Raw genomic sequence first — 17,622 nt, 5'->3', positions numbered from 1 at the left:
TGTGTGTTCACTGCTGGGTGTGTGTTCACTGCTGGGTGTGTGTTCACTGCTGGGTGTGTGTTCACTGCTGGGTGTGTGTGTGTGTGTGCACTTTGGATGGGTTAAACGCAGAGAACAAACTCTGAGTACGGGTCACCAAACTTAGCCGTATGTCATGAGACTTAATTGATCATTGTTCAAATTAACACCACAGCTTGCTGCTTATAAAATAATTCTCGATCCAGCAAATCAAAGTACTGACATTTATTTCACTGCATGACAATGACAGACTTTGCTTGCTGATGAACTCTTGTCCAAAAAGCCATGCTGATAAACTTTGAGTGGTGAAGTAACATCAAAATTTAGATGATTCTACATCTGATCCGTTCACCCACCACACGCACGCACAAACACATGTCAGTGTCGCCTTCACAGTGACCATAGGATAGATTAACCTGACGTAACCCTGAAGCCACTGATACCTAGAGTGAGCAGTGTCTTACTCAGGTGTGTGAGCGGTGTTGTCTCTCGGGTGTGTGAGCAGCGCGTCTGTGCCGCAGTGCCAGGCCCGGTTCCAGCTGAAGCTCAGCGCCTCCTTGGCAGCTCTCAGCTCCATCAGATCAGTATAAAGAGGCAGAACGATGCAGTTGGGACTTACAGCGTGATGAGACGCAGCGTGAAACGGCAGATTATACCTGCACAAAAACAAAAGGACATTTTATGACCGTATGTTTATGTGGATACCTGTAGTAGTGAAAAACGAGGATGTGGTGATGCCACAAACAGCACAAATACAACACTTGTCATTTTAAACCTTTTAAAAGCATTTGATGATTATAAACTTGATTTGCGACGTAGACTATCGGATGTTCAGAGACGGATAAAGGAACTAAACCCATCAGAGTTGTGGCTTTGTCGACGTTCCAAGAGAACTTTTTCATTTCTTTTTTTTTGTCTCGAAAGATCCGGATCTTACCACAACTTATCCTTCACGTTTAAGTATATAAGCGGCATCATTTAAACTTATTATTACTCTTTATTACCATGCTGGAATGATTATTCATGTACATAAGCTAGAGCGCAGAGGACAGCGTCCCAGTCATTTAATCTGTGCTTTAAAAAGGTCTTTGCAGAAGCTTGAACGTGTCTCGGTGTTGAGAGGGTTTCACTTGAATGCCAATTAATATATAAAAAAAAAACCCCACTGCTATGTGAAGAAACTCCTAACATTTCCTGCGAAGCAAATTTGTTCGTTATAACAAACTGTCGTAACTGGAAGGTGTTTCACATTGTGCTTACCTTCTGATGATGCAGACCGGCAGAGAGAACGGAGCGAGGGCTGGATCCGTGTCAGCTTTTCCAGTACTGATGACAAATACATGACAAACACATAACACGCATTAACCCTTCATGCATTAATCTCAGAAAAAAAAGAAAAGAAAAGAAAAGAACACTCCGATATGATAATTCGGTTCTTGTAAGAATTCTCATCAAAAAGACGTCGTCAAAAAGCTCCATCACAGAAATGCATAAACTGATGAGAAAAAACAACAACAACAAAAAAAAGATCTCTAATGAGCATGAGGTGACGACGTGAAGAAGAACCCTTCAAACACTCAAAGGAAACCCTTCGTCATGTGGGTGACACCAGACAGTCTACTATACAGAAAAATTCGTTCTAGATTTAACACAAAGTCTATTTGGTTCTAGTAAGTTCTACATTAACTGTCCGCTACTGGAGACTTCAGCACAAGCCTATTGCGTCAATGGCAGTCCAGACCTATCTTCATGGTTTCTAAATAATACGCTTAGGATGATTAATATAGCTTTTTTAAACATAACAAATAAATGTGAAACATTTATATAAGTAATACAAGCGATATGAAGAAACCTGGAAGTTCACTGTAAATCTATGGGGCAGATTTACTTTTAGAGCACATGCTCAAGTCAAGTCAAGAAGCTTTTATTGTCATTTTAACCATATGTAGCTGTTGCAGTACACAGTGAAATGAGACAACGTTTCTCCAGGATCCTGGTGCTATATAAAACAAAGACAGAGCTATAAGGACTTAGTAAGTTAGTCCTAGATACATAAAGTGCATCTGTGCAACCTGGTGCAAACAGTGCAGGACAAGACAAACAAGACAGACAGGACAATGCAGGACAAAAGACAGTTACAAGACAATAGAAAAAAATACAAAGAGACAATACACAAAAGATAATAGACAGAAACAGCAGCGACCAGCGTAAATACTGTATGTTCAGACAATATTGCGTGCAGTAATACTAGAGTGATCACAGTTTCTTAGCAGCAGGTCCCTGAGATAATGTAAAGGATTTGTGCAAAAACAGCAAACGACTGCTGCTGAAACCCTGACTCAGTGTATGACAGTGAATGCTGTTCGAACCCTGACTCAGTGTATGACAGTGAATGCTGTTCGAACCCTGACTCAGTGTATGACAGTGAATGCTGTTCGAACCCTGACTCAGTGTATGACAGTGAATGCTGTTCGAACCCTGACTCAGTGTATGACAGTGAATGCTGTTCGAACCCTGACTCAGTGTATGACAGTGAATGCTGTTCGAACCCTGACTCAGTGTATGACAGTGAATGCTGTTCGAACCCTGACTCAGTGTATGACAGTGAATGCTGTTCGAACCCTGACTCAGTGTATGACAGTGAATGCTGTTCGAACCCTGACTCAGAATAGACTATTCGGTGTGCACTCGGAATCATCTAGAAAAAAAAACATCTAGAAATCAACTAAGACAATTGGAAAAGATGGGAAAGAAAAAAAAAAAAAAGGAGGTAATTAAAGTCACTTCTGTGGCTCACTATAGTGTAGTTTGGCAAAAAATGTTTGTCAAATGTTTCGTTAAACTTTGTAAGAAACCTTACTTTATTAATGAACCGCCGAACACTCTGAAGTGTATTATGTGTATAAAACTGAGAATGTTCCAAATTGATGGAAATAAAAAAATTAAATAAAAAAAAGAATAAAAGAATAAAATCCCGAGACAGTTACACGTACCACACGTCGACCGTCGCGATCTCATCAAAAAGCAGGAAACACATCAGTGCTGCAGCTTCAGTCACGTCTTTCTGATTGGCCTTCATCAGCAGAGAGGCTGAAAAAAATGTCAATTAAACAAGACATGATGGAGTAAATGAACATTCTCTGACACGGAGTGGACTCAATAGCACAGATTACAGTGGGGGATGGTGGAGTGCAATCGTGTTGTCGCCCTGAAATGATTCTTTTTAGATCGTTCGCGGATCGTTTGAATATTTAAATCTCTTCTGAATTTCTCCATTTCCAGGGGTTGGACTCTAACCGTTAGAGCAAAAGTGTATTAAGTGACTGAGAAAACTGTGGGTTGTGATGTCCTGCATGTCTGTATGTGAACAGACGGTCGGTCAGTCATGTTATAGCCACCACACAACGCCCCCATCTCTGGCACATTCGCTAGTCCGCTAAAAAACATGAGTGAACAGTAAGTGGACGACACAGCCGGTTTCTCTTCCTGTGAAAAAACTACTCTGTGCTTTCTAAAAACTTAACGGAAATTAACCTAATAAAAATCAATAAAAATTGGATTTGCTTTTCAAAAGGTAGAGGCAGAAGATGGGGATGAAGCCAAAAAAATGCTACCAATGCTCATTAAAGTGCATTAAAGCTTATTACAAATAAGCAGTTGGGGGACTCGAGTCAAATGACTTGACTCCAGTCAGACTTAAGTCGCACATTTGAGACTTGCTTGACAAATATTAAAAAAGACTCGACTTGACTTTGACTTGACATTCATGACTCAAGACTTACTTGTGACTTGCACATGTGTGACTTGTGCCCTCCTCTGCAAATAAGGTGACGCGACCAATTAACAAGTCGGTTAAAGCAGTAAAATCTCTTGTGTTCCTGGAGATACAACTTTGTGGCTTTATGTAATCTGAGCAGAAATGATTTAGGGTATAGTGTCGAGTATTTGGACAGTAACACAATCGTCCCTCTGTACACCACCACGGTGGTTTTTAAATCAATCAAAATTGTAGACAGTTTTCACATGGTGCCTTCATGCTCACGGGGTACAAACTGCAGGTTCGAGGTTAGGTCATTTATTATTAATTTAAGACAAATAAAGGAGAGCAAAGTGCTCTGCAGTCTTTACACATAAGTACATAGTGTGTAGATGTTTATAAATGTAAAATGTTTATGAATTTTAGAAGGGCAGTAGGAAGGGCAGTAGGAAGGGCAGTAGGAAATTCAGGAGTTGGCAAATCAACAATTTGTTCCATTCGTAAAAAAACATAAAAAAAAAAAAAAAAGGAACGTACTGGAGAGCTCAGCAACTCCAAAAGGCCTGGGAGACCATGGAAGGCCACTGAAGTGGATAATCGCATAGTTCTTTCTTTGGTAAAGAGAAACCTCTTCACAACTTGCAGCCAAGTCAACACCACTCTTGAGAAGGTAGGGGTATCATTATCAAGAGATGCCTTCATGAATGTAAATATAGAGGATTTAGCTGGAGATGCAAACCGCTGGGAACACTCAACAACAGAAAAGCCCAATTAGACTTTGCTAGTAAACATGGTAAACATCTCGGACAAGTTCTGGTACAAGATTCTTTGAAAGCAGGATTAACTGTGTGGCTGCCAATGGAACTGGGTCACTGGTGCTTATTGATGATGTGCCTGCTGATAGAAGAAGTAAAGGGATGAATTGTGAACTGTAGAGCTATAGCACCAGCTCCGATTCAGTCAAATGCTGCAAAAACAACACTTTAGTGTACGGTTGGATTAAAAACAGACAGTTAAAGCAACCCAAGGCTTTTTAAGGCAAAGAAATGAAATGTTCTTGATTTTCACTTTCCGAAGCCTGAAAGCTGAAGCCAGAAAGACCCTCAAACAAGCAGCGACTGAAGGTGGCTACAGTAAAGGCCTGACAAATCACTTCAAGAGGGGAAACTCGGCATTTGTCGATGTCCGGTGGAACCAGAATGTTTTGATTGCAAAAGATTTGCATCCCAGAATAAAAAAATCCTTATATTTATAAACATGTCTGTTGCAATTAATTACATAATTCTGAGCATGTTTAAATTGCGTGAACAAAAAAAAAAAAAAAACGCTCTAATTCTAAAACTATCAATGTTTACAGTCTACACTTTATTCACCATTGCTTCAAATCAATGTCAAGTCCATTGTGCTGGTGTATGGAGGCAAAAGTCTTACTGTCCAAATATCTGACTGTGTTTAAAAAATTGCGCATAAAAACAAAAACAAAAAAAAGTGAAAATACAACAAGTCTTTGTTTAAATTTAGTTAACATCAAAAATTTATGTGTATTTTTCTTTCATTTCAATTTTGAATATTTTAGTCCATTTAAGAAAACACCACTGTATAATTTATTTGGTGAATTATCATGCAACTTTTTATAATAATGTACATTAAAATGTTCAAATAAATATCGGATGGGTAGAAAAAACCTAGAAACTTGACTTTAGATCGTTTTAAGTATTTGAAACATGATAAGAAATCACTGAATTGTGCTGCTCTGTGTTACTCAGGACTAATGCATGGTGTAGTTTATACCTTGGAGTAGCGTGAGGAGGAAATCTGGTTGCTGAGCCAGAGTGTGACGCAGAGACGGATCGGCGTACACTAACTTCCTCAGCATCGTAACGCTCGGCTCAGACAGACGTTCGACAGACTACAGGAGGTGAGAGAACAAAGAAAAGAAAAAAAATAGTTTCTTTAACACATTGTCTGATTTGCTCTGACAATTAAACAGGCCACAACATTAAACGTGTAAATTTAGTTTCCTATAACCAAAATCAATACGCCATAAACGACGTTCGACTAACTTTTGTTAAGGTTTGTTTAACTGTTGCACGTGAATCATTTTGAACTTTGTCCAAAAGTAAATCTACAACAACAAAAAAAACCCTTTGAATGAACATATTCATGGTAATCGGTAAAACATTACAAGGCGTACGGTTATGAGAACACGATCGACGACTCCAATTACATTTTTTATTACTTTTTTGAAATGGATTTTTTTTTTTTACATTTTATTTCATATATTAACTGAATTTAAAATTGCTTTTATTTTGACAATTTTTTTTACATTTGTTTTTCTTTTGGAAAACAAAGACGACCTGTGGAGTCAAGTGAGTGTAAAATAATCCCCAAGTCCACGGACTAATAAGAAAGGATCGCCCTGGCAGCTTGTCACATTAAAATAATCCTGCTATTATTCGACAACATTAGATTGGAGATGTTGAGCGTCCATCTTACGGGTATAATAACTAACTAACGTTAAAACGAGAGAATTGACGTTAAACCTGCTGTGTGAATTCCAACCGAAATCAAAGAAAAGCTTTGGAATAATAATAATCATCATGATTTTAGGAAAAATATTTACAGTACAGTCTTAAATCTGATCATTTAATTCAATCCAAACTTATTTAAGGATCTCTGTTATAAGGTGAAGGAAAAATAACCGCAAAAGTATAGAGATAAGCAGCATGTGTGACGGTGTAACATTCCATAAAAATGTTAAGTAGCTGCGGAGGCTTATCAGATTGTTGTGTGTGTGTGTAAGTGCCAGACATTATGAACATTATTCCCCGTAATTAGCCTCATTAGCAGGGCAAAACACTCCGCAACACTGGCAGCGTTAGGCCTGGGGAGGCCCTCGTCATACGACACACTCTAATTAACTCTGACTGACATTATTAGCTCAGAGCCGGGCCATGCTCGGATCTCTCGCACCTCTTCTAATGTCTTCCCATATATTGTTTGTTTTCACCCGCTGAATAAAAGACTGGTCCTTTTGTTTGAACATAAAGTAAATAGATCATATATGTCTATGTTTCCTGATTGATATTTTTGCGTCTTTTTACTTGTGGAAATAAACGGAAACGATGGTATGTTACCCCTCCGTGTCTTTTCACGCTGTTTGTAATTAAAGACACGAGCTTGTCCGTTAGTCCCTGCTTCTTCAGCACAGTGTGCACTGTAGTATCTAAAGGGGACACACACAAAAAAAAAAAAAGCACATTTATACTCCAGTTACATCCACAACATGATCCAATTTTTATACACATGGGTAGAACAGAACCTCTGCGAAACAAGCTTCCTGTTATCACTTACACTAGAGCAGCTGTACAGAACTGTTCACTCAGCAGCCTCTTTATGTTAACAAGACACTTTTTCATGCCAAGTCTGTGTCATGTTTGGGGTTTTCCAGTGTAGGAAAACCAAAAAATTTGAATGTACACTGCTTCACAGGGTTCAAGCCCCAGCACTGCCAAGCTGCCACTGTTGGGCCCTTGAGCAAACCCTCTCTGCTCCAGGGGCACTGTGTCATTGCTGACTCTGTGCCGTGACCCAAACCTCCTCATTTGGGATATGCGAAGGAAAGAATTCCACTGTGCTGTAATGTATATGTGGTGGTGATAAAGGCTTCCATGCCCCTAATTAATTAATTAATTCATTCATTCATTCAGCTACGACTGAAACAAAACCACCTGCAATGGAGACGCTTTCATTATAACAACAATACCTAAGAATCCTTTCTCTGACTTCACTGGATTTTTCCTCTCACCTTAATGTAAAGATAATAAACAATACAAAGCAGCCTGTCGTGTTACTAAGAAGGTACGGAGCATCCCGGAGACTGTTAGAAAGCACAACTGCTGAAGATGATGTACCTTTCAGGTTCCTGTAAATTGGCTTCAACTTGAGTAAACTGGTGATTTCTAAAAATCTGAGTTGCTTCTCAAACAATTACATGATGTCCAATAAAAAAATAAATAAGTAAAAGGCACAAGAAAATTCATTTTAATATTACTACTACGCTAAGGTAGATCTTAAACTGGATCTAATTATAGCCCTTCCGCTTCACACCAACCTATTAATATGTTCGTAGCGCACACACACTTCACAGAGCGTCGAGTGCTCGCGAGCAGGAGTGTGTGACTGAGTAAGAGGAAGGAGACGACATGATTCTCACCCTGCAAAACAACCACCAGCTGCTCGGCTGCGGATCTGCGCAGGACCATATCCACCGTCTCCGAGGTAAAGATACTGAAAAGCTTATTCACACATTCCACCTGTGCAAAGAGATGGAAAAGAAAGAAAAAAACCCACACAAGGCTATTGAGAGCTGTTTGTTTAAGAGTTAATTGTACCTTTGTGTTTAACTACCACAGCTATGTTCTGGGTATATATATATAAATAGAGATGAGCTGAAAACTGATTAATAATAATAATAATAATAATAATAATAAAACAAATAGAATAAAAGATAGAATAAAAAAAACAAAGACAAAGGCAACTGTTTGACTTCACAACAATTCCTTTGACCAACTAGACACTCAAAATAAACACAAAACCACCTGAATGTTGTATACAATGTTTTTGTGCTGTACTGGAAAATTCTACTGGGAAATCATCAGGTCTCAGGAATGATTCCTTTTATAAATGAAATGACCTCATATTTTTACAGCAGCTATAAACAGACATTTAGAGTTAATACAAAAAAAAAAAAAGGTCATACGCCATATTTCTGGGGAATAGGATTCTAGGTCACCTTAAGATAAGACTTCTTGGAGTCGTCTAGTCTGACGTCCACGTGTTTGTCGGTAACGTAGAGAGACGGCAGAGCTGACAGTATCGAGCTGTCCACAGCAGCCTGGGACGTTTTTTTGTCTTCTGAGCTGACCAAATGAGGTGACAGGTGTTGAGCTGCTGTGCTTCTCACCCTTTAAATCACGGACATGAGACGCAGTGTAATGTTACATTTAAGTGCACGCAGGTTGGTAGTAAGGTTTTATGATTTAATAAAAAAAATAAAAATAAAAATTGAAAGGATATTGTTTTCTTATTCATGTTAAATGCCATCATATCTTTTCATCTAGGGTTAAAGGATACAGCTACCGTGTACTGGATCACTGGAGCGAAGCTGCTATGGTGTGTTAGCATTGATCGCACTGTGATTAACAGTGGTATCGCCAAATATCGAATCGTTCCCTTATGAACTGATATATCGTGTCACATGATATCGCCTTGGGTTTACACCCCTCCCAGGTACCACAGTCTATAGAAATTCAATATTTCTCATGCAGGTACTGATAGTACCTCACTTTCAGTTGGAAAATTTCTTTTTATTACCATGTGGTTGGAGAACATAGATGCCTCATCAGAAAGACAAAGTGACTGAAACCCCACAGAAGCGCATCTAACTAAATAAGAACGTGCCGCGACCCACAACCACCACTTTTCTACTTTTTCCCCCAACTGAGCTGCTGTACAGAATCCAAAATTGGCGGTTAGTAGAACTCACTCGTGTTGTTTGGTGAAGAGCATTCTGATTACGGCGCGGAGTCGAGTCGCCGAGGAATAGCCCGTGTCTCCAATCTCATCTGAGAGCACACTTCTCAGCAGGACGCTGTTTCCCAGGGCATCCTCCGTGCCTGCGTAACACTGACACAGCCGAGAAAATCATGAAGATGAATAAATATGCTTTGTGGAGATGAGAGAGAGCACTTTAGGCACGCTTTACTGACAGGACGATCTAATTACAGAGTGTCCTCAACAAAATAAATCAGACGTGGCAGGACCATGAATATTCAATAGCTGTGAACGTGTTTTATTGCCTTTTAGCAGGAAACTTGTTTAAAGCAGAAAACTAAGTTACAGCTGAGCTTCATAGTGTTAAAAGATGAAGACTACTTCTGGATTTTCCACATTATCTTGTTGTGAGCTCTGTATTACTTGTGTGTGTGTGTGTGTGTGTGTGTGTGTGTACCTGCAGCACAGGAATGACTGGGTAAAGTGCTTCATTAAATCTACTCCAACTCGACACAGTCATCATCAATCGTCCCTTTAGCAGGTACAGAAGAAGATCCTTGGCAGCCGAATTCACCTTTTGGATCACACATAAACCAAGCTGATGGCTCTATGATGTCAAGCTTACAAACCGTCTCATCCAAACAAGGCTCGGCACGACGTAACGGACGCACCGATATGCCGTTTCCCAATGTCAAACATTACATCGAGTGTGACCTTCGCTGCTATTACACAGAGAGCATGGCTTTATTACAGGTTTATGAGCCTTACAAAGCAATGCGTCAACATAACCGAACATTCATCTTGACATCATGGACGGCTTCTCGTTGGCTGCTGAGGAAGTGGAAGCTCACCTCTTTTGCTTGATCGTGAAGGCCGAACGTACAGATTTCGTAAAGGACGCGAGGGTGGAAGAGGAAATGCACACCGCTGCAGATGGACGAAGCTGATTTGGACACGTTATGAATCCCCAAACACTCCTACAGGGAGACAGCAACGTAAACACGCTTTACTCGTTTGAAATTCGAAATACGATTAAACCAGATTCTCAAATTCGATTGGTCAGAGGGTGTTTATTTCTTTTCTGCTACAGCAGCACTGACAGAGCTGTAATTCAAATGGCAGGTATTATTAAGCAATCATTCTAATGCATTATGGATTCTATTGTATTCTATTATTGTATTTGATAACTCGATCAAAGCATTTAATATAATTAGTAAGAGTACGTTTGCCTCAAACCCCCCATCCAGTGTTTGGGGTTTGATTTCTGCACGGTTGCTGTGTATGTGGAGCTTGTAGAGTCTAGAGACAAGTTGTCCATAGTGTGTGATTGGGTGTGTGTGCATGTGTGATATTGCACACTGTGATGATTTGGCACATCGTTCAGGGTGTCCCCTGTCTTGTGCCCAGTGTCCACGTGGATCGACTCCAGAAAATGCTTAGAAATTTGGCTGTTACCCGTTAAAATTAAAGAGAGGATCCTAGTAAAGACAAAAGTTATTCACAAAGCATCTTAACCCTTAAAAGATCAAAAAATGTTAGGAGTTGTGAGGAGAACTTTTAAGAGGTTTCTTTAGCAGCGTAGAAATTATATAATATATGAATAAATGTACAATATTTAATAATGACAGTGAAGTAATAAGATGATACAGATTAGATTGTGTATGAGATTTTTTTTGTGACCAATCATATTAAAGAGATAATCAACACGGTTGAGAAATGGCATGTATATTCTGCCACTATGGCATTTAGGAGATACGCTAACGTCGCCGAAATACCATAGCAGCAGAAATGATATAATTTGGCACTGACATTTCTGCGCTGTGTCAGAGATGTTTACATTTACATTACATTTGTAACACAGATATTTATCGTATCTCTAATATGATCGTCACGAACGTAATCCCTACACGATATAGTCTCAAATATCATCACAGAGACAAAGTGAAGGCTTATAACAGACCAGATTTGATCCTTTTTTTGTTTTTTTATTGGACAACCAATCACTGCCTCCTCTCTAAGATATGGCTCTGAGATTGGTCCTGAATCACTCTTAAGATCAGATTAAGATACAATAAAATGTCAATAAAATAACCAAAACCAAGACAATAATTATAAATCAAAAGCCATTCTAAATATGTGAGTTTTAAGTTTGGCTTTAAACAAAGGCAGGACAGTGATGGCGGGTAACTCAAGGTATTCCAGAGTTAAGGACCGGCCACTGCAAAAGAACGATCACTCCGTTGTTTACACCTCGAGAGACCTCTAGTAAGTTTTGGTCAGCGGAAGGTAAAGCTCTACTATGTTGGTAAAACCGTACACTCTCACATAGGTAACAAGGTGCCAGGCCATTAACTGCACTAAAAACAAACATAAAAAGTTTAAACTGAATCCGGATTTGTACCGGTAGCCAGTGGAGGGAATGCAGGATTAATGTGATGTGATCACGTTTGCGAATATTGGTCAGCATACGAGCTGCAGCATTTTGCACAAGTTGAGGACGACGCCGATGAGCTTGATTGACTCCAAAATAAAGAGCATTGCAATAATCTAGCCACGAGCTAAAAAAAGCATGAACGGCTTTCTCCAGCTCACTCAGATTCAGAAAGGGCTTGACCTTCGTGAGGCGAGGATGGAAAAAGCCTGTCCTGACAACAGAACCAATGTGTCTGAACATTTAATCTGTTGTCTTTTTGACTGCTTGGATAAAATGAGGGGCTGAGAAATCATGACCAGCAGCAACAAAACTGGGAAGGTTGGAGGTGCCGAACAGAATACATTCCGTTTTACTCTCATTCGTGAGTCCAGCCTGGATAGATATTTCCTAAATTCACATTTCCATATTGTATCCTTCCTCTGCTTTAATTCTTCTCATTCTTAAAGATTTTACGTGACGCAAGTGCAAATTAGTCCTCGTTATTTGGATACGAGTAAAACAGAGACATATGGTTTTAACATCCTTCACATTGTATTCCTTTAGCCTGGCTAATTCGCATGATATCTAGCGATATGAAGTGTTCATATTAGAATTCTGTATGACCTTGACCACATCCAGAGTGCGTGCGTATGTCTCAGCCTTCACTGGCAGCAGAGGATGTGACAAAAGCTTTAGAAGGATCTTCTGGCTCTCCATCTGAAGCAGTGGGCTTGCCTGAGCAGACCTCCACCTACAAACACAGCACACACACATACACACTGTACATCCTGGGCTAATCGCGTCATGGCACCATATTACACTACATGAGCAATGACACTTATCGCTACATGTAAACATCGGGCTTTCAAATGTACTGATTCGGTTAGAAGAAGGTGGAAATATTCACAAAAAGACTAAGAAAATCTTACAGGTATGAACAGATGTGGATAAATTCCTTGATGAGCGGTAGGTGCTGATGGTAGGGAAAGCCGTCTATGGATTGGCCAGCGAGCTCCAGCAGCTCCAGCCAATTCTTTTCTCCCTGCAGTGTGTAAAACCCATGTGTGTGAACAACATGTACAAGGAAAGATGTTAGCATTGTCCATTACAATCTTCCCCTTTTGCATTTTTATTTATTACCACAACACCGTAAGACTTTCTGATAAATATCTGTATTAAAACATGCACAGTTAACATTTGATATACATAAAAAAAAAAAGACAGACAACATTAATGGCAGCATGTGTAAAAGTTTGGACCCCCTTTTACTTGTAAAGTCTCAGACCTTCGGTAGCTCATTAGGCCTTGCTACAGAGAAGAATGAATCGAATCGGGATTAATTCATTAAATCGAGAATTATTATCTCGCTATTTCCAGATAACGGCAGTGAAGAGGAATTGTCGTGAAGGCAAGATCTGAAAGAAAACTCTCCATATACTCGTCTGCAAAAAATATATAAAAAATGACAGCAAAAGATGTGTGAGGAACTTTAGCTGAGGCAGCAGAGATGCTGCACAATTATACATGATCTGCATCAGAAAGAAACATTACCTTTGATTTCATTACAAAAATGAACAGCTGATGTTTTGCTAAACATATTTGCAGATATACCAGAGGCTTTTTGGAAATGTGTGCTTTGGACTGGTGAAATAAAAATGGAACTTTTAGGCCGGATGGATGGATGGATGGATGGATGGATGGATAGATGGATGGATAGATAGATAGATAGATAGATAGATAGATAGATAGATAGATAGATAGATAGATAGATAGATAGATAGATAGATAGATAAAAAATAAAGAAAGGCTGGTGAGAAAATGACTGTTTAAAAGGTTCTAAAATATAAGCTATAATAAAAAATATCTAGCCAAAAAAGTTAGGGTCATGGTTAGCCCGATGCTCTGACCCCAGTTTCCTAACATGCCTAACATTCCTAACATGTAAAACAAATGAATTGTTGGACAAATGCTGAGATTATAAAAAAACAAGAATAGGTTTTGAAATGTATTTGTTTTAGACAATAATCGTTTAGGGTGCTAATAGCAGGTCTGCTTTAATTTGGTTTGGGAATTATTTCCTTGTAACAGCACATTTCCTATAATGTGAACATCTTCTCGGTGTTACAGAACACATGGTCTTTGAGATGGTATCTGTAAGCTGTTAGCTGTCTGCCTTCAGCATTACCTCAGCCTGAACCTCCTTTAGAAAGGAACAAGTGGCCTCCATTGTGTTAGCAGCTCGGCTAACTCTGCAGTACAGGCTGTGGTTTTCAGAGTTGGACTGCTCCAGGAAGGCCACTGCTGACTCGTGAACGCTGGGAAACGCCAGGCTGAACGGGAAATCCAGACAGAGGTGGAAAACCGCAGATACTGTAGTCTCAGGAATGTTCGCACTTGCCTGTATGGAGAAATGATAAATGTCTTAATGCATGCACACGCACACGCTCACTATGTGACGGTAATGTACTGGTCATCAGTTACATGAGATTACAGCAACAGAAAGTGTTCCAAAGTGCAGATGGAAAGTCACGTTTTTGTTTATTTTTCCATGCTGCGCTTAAAACCCGGGATATCGTCGTTCCAAACGCAACTTTTAACAGCCAGCAGAGGAACCGATCGCATTTAGAAATTTAGTAGCGGCATTAGCGACTTTTTTTTTTACCTCGGATTAGGGGAAACTAGGGTTTATACGGCTTAAAATGTGTTCAGTGTTAGAATGTTACAACTAAATGCTCAGCAACAGAAATCCGGTCAGAATTTGAACAGCATGTGCCTTGTACGGTTTTGTGTACAGAGTCTTTGTCTTTTATTTGGTCTTTTTTTTGTCCATCTTAGGAGGCTTAAAACAGCCAAACAGGATTTACTTGAGAGAAAGCTTGAGACAAGCGGTTATTTAAATCGCTGTATTTATCCAATCATGTTTGCTGACGCTGCAAATGAGAAAGTTTAGCCAGGGTTCAGGAATGTAGCGTTATGAATAGTCAGGAATAACGGCTGAATGTATGAAAGATGAAACAAGATCTCCCAGGATTCTGTTTACCCGGAGTTTAAATGACCCTAAACGATCTAAAATATCTAAATATCTATATTTATTTTAGAACAGCATTGACCTTGGTACTGAAAACAACGATTGCCAAGTTACTATATCACACTAGAAGAAGTGAAAAGACAACTGCTAAGTAATACAAAGTGCTTTTACTGGAAAGAACCTACAAGGCTGTTAACACCAGCCATGATGTAACCGAATGCCAAGAAAGTGTGAAATACTCATAAATGATTTTTGCAGGATTTTGCATTGAGCATGAAGTGTTGTTTTACCATCACACACACACACACACACACAAATGAGAAAAACAAGCTATACCAGTGACAGCTAATTTGTTAGATTTCCTTAAACATCGAGTCAGCAATACATCCGTGTCATTAAAGCCACTTCAACTGCACACCTTCGGTTTCTGAAGCTACAGATGGTCTCAAGCAGAATGTTTTCTTTTCCAATTTGATTCTGTCCTCCTTGTCATGAATGTTGTGGACAAGTTAACATGAAGTGAGCTGTCGATCACATCAGTAAATGCGTTTAGATCACAGGACTGTTACGATCTTCTAACTGACCGGCCCTGAGGTGTTGCCCAGACAGTTGTGCTGGCTTAAATTCGAATCATATGTTAATATTTAAACACTTATTCGAATATGTTGTAGAGAAAAATATAAAGTCATTAATCATGAAAGTGATGTTTATTTATGCATGGAAGGAGTCTCCAGGCTCAGGATGGGGGACTGTGCGTGTGAAAGACATTAAATACTGCTATAAAAGGAAACACATAGAAGTATGACTTAATAAGTCATTCGTTAGTCATAGTCTGATGATGTCAGTCATCAGTCAGTCATCTTCTACCGCTTATCCGAACTTCTCGGGTCACGGGGAGCCTGGGCCTATCTCAGGCGTCATCGGGCATCAAGGCAAGTGCATGTGTAGTATCGTTAATGTATCTTATAAATCTAAAAAAAAAAAAAAAAAAAAAAAGTAATGAACTGTAGGATGTGCTTCTATTCGGAATTAAGCAGCTTTAGGATATAAAACGTGACTCTGCTTTGCCTCGAGACGTTTTCGAATACGGAAATCAAGACGATATCGAAACAAAGAAAATGACTGCAGTGCAGATTAACCAGTGAACGTTACCTGTACAGAACTCTGGCATGCATTCATTATTTACAGTTTACAGGCTTTATTAATGATATGCCTTCTCACCTTCTCCACAGGTAGGAGCGTTTGCAGAAGGCGAATGGTGAAGACAGAAGTCCCTGTGTAGGACATGCGGTGGTGAATCAGAGTTGAGTCGGGTTGCTCTGATGCTGCCATATGACTGTGATGGCACATGATTTCTCCCAGTTTTTCCATACACACCCGCAGCTTCTCTCTCTGTAGGGGGGTTGGGGGTGGAATGGGGAGGGAAAAGAAGTTAGTTGCTAAGCATCTTTATTCGGTTGGGGTTTTGGCTTTATTCCATGGCGAAAGGAAACCAGCAGGGGGCAGCAACACATTTCAAAGTAAGTTTAAGTGTCCGCGAGAAGTGTTTTGCAATAGCGCATAAAAAATAAACGAAGGAGCGGTTCGAGCCTTGCAGAAAAATCTATTCAGCACTATTTTGAGTGTACCTCAAACCAAATATAACAGGAAATTTGTTTTAAACACAGAAAGCTTAATATTACTTAATATTAAAAGAGTAATTGAATAAAAAGACATCTTGACATAATCTGGAACTCGCTCTTGAAACATGAACAAATTTGAAACACTTGCCAGTTCGTTGGCAGTGAGGCTGCATTCTTCCCACAGCTCATGTGGTGACACGATGACCCTTAGCATGCTGAGGATGTCCGACAGCAGCTCTAATGCCTTCTGGAAAACCTTCATCTTCTCTGAGACATCCACAAGGAGACACAAGAGAGCAGGATGAGTAGTCAAAGAGGAGAAGAAACCTATTTGGAGCTGAAATTTAAGGACTCTCACTTTTCCTGAGGAGCTTAAAAAGGAACAAGAAACATCTGGAGGCTCTCAGAGTGAAGTGAGAGAAGACTCTCACCTGTCCTGAGGAGAGGAAGTGTGTGCTGTAGGGTTTCCATGCAAAATCTGCCCATGTTCCACTGCTGCACTCGGAGCTCCGGCGGATCCTCGCCCTCCGGCTCCAGGTTTGGCCCGAGGGGAAATTCTCTCTGAGAGCTGCTGCTGCTGCTGCTGTACAAATGCAGTCAAAGAGAATCTGTAATCAGCCTCTACGGGCAAGGTGTTAAAAATCGCAGCCAGATTTGTTTTGTTTGTTTGTTTGTTTTGTAAATAAAACAAATCCAAAGCTTTAATTAATTATTTCACTTGGCTTTATATAAAGGCTTTGGATTTTTGTCTTAAAACACACTGGATTCAAATTTCTAGTCCCCTAATAATCACAATGGATCTTAATACCCAAGGGCTGCTTAGCTCCGTCGTATTCAATAAAAGACTTCGCTACAAACTGTTGTAGCTTCAACCTAGAGAAACAATCGCATTTCTTAGATACCTGGTGGAGGCGGCGTCTCCGTCCTGTCCGTCCCCACGGACCCGCGTACCGGGACGTCCTAGGACGGAAGGGCGGGGGGACAAATCTTCTGGACTCAAAACCCCTGACCTCTGGGTTCCTCTGACCTCCTGAGGATACGATACTGAGGAGTTCTGAGAAAGTGGATCTATAGAGAACAAAAGAGATGAAATCGGTCCCATTCTGTTTTCCTTAATTTGGTGAAATAGACGTGTCCTAGGATTGAGAAGTTTAAGAAATCAACACATCACGCTGGTTTAAGTAAACCTATGTGATTTTCACCGACATTTTCAGCACCTGGATGGATC

General features: G+C 39.9%; 1 protein-coding gene across 3 annotated transcripts in view; it reads right to left on the bottom strand.

Annotated features, from left to right (window-relative positions):
* rttn (rotatin) overlaps positions 1-17,622 on the bottom strand; it is a 53,175-nt gene that overhangs the window by 25,627 nt on the left and 9,926 nt on the right. For all 3 annotated transcript variants that reach the window (XR_007139473.1, XM_047808492.1, XM_047808493.1), the window contains exons 8-24: positions 17,297-17,462; positions 16,826-16,977; positions 16,543-16,661; positions 15,994-16,164; positions 13,930-14,142; positions 12,674-12,786; positions 12,369-12,495; positions 10,183-10,308; positions 9,789-9,905; positions 9,324-9,463; positions 8,571-8,742; positions 7,992-8,091; positions 6,913-7,001; positions 5,567-5,684; positions 3,012-3,108; positions 1,279-1,344; positions 483-674 (exon numbers count right to left, since the gene is read on the bottom strand). Coding sequence is in view for 2 of the 3 variants with exons in the window: in XM_047808492.1 (XP_047664448.1) it covers positions 483-674; positions 1,279-1,344; positions 3,012-3,108; positions 5,567-5,684; positions 6,913-7,001; positions 7,992-8,091; positions 8,571-8,742; positions 9,324-9,463; positions 9,789-9,905; positions 10,183-10,308; positions 12,369-12,495; positions 12,674-12,786; positions 13,930-14,142; positions 15,994-16,164; positions 16,543-16,661; positions 16,826-16,977; positions 17,297-17,462 (2,278 nt within the window). In the remaining variant the exon portion in view is untranslated. The remainder of the gene's footprint in view (positions 1-482; positions 675-1,278; positions 1,345-3,011; positions 3,109-5,566; positions 5,685-6,912; positions 7,002-7,991; positions 8,092-8,570; positions 8,743-9,323; positions 9,464-9,788; positions 9,906-10,182; positions 10,309-12,368; positions 12,496-12,673; positions 12,787-13,929; positions 14,143-15,993; positions 16,165-16,542; positions 16,662-16,825; positions 16,978-17,296; positions 17,463-17,622) is intronic.

Source organism: Tachysurus fulvidraco, chromosome 25, assembly GCF_022655615.1.
Source record: "Tachysurus fulvidraco isolate hzauxx_2018 chromosome 25, HZAU_PFXX_2.0, whole genome shotgun sequence".
In the NCBI taxonomy this organism is placed as follows: domain Eukaryota; kingdom Metazoa; phylum Chordata; class Actinopteri; order Siluriformes; family Bagridae; genus Tachysurus; species Tachysurus fulvidraco.
This window is presented reverse-complemented; position numbering and strand designations above follow the sequence as displayed.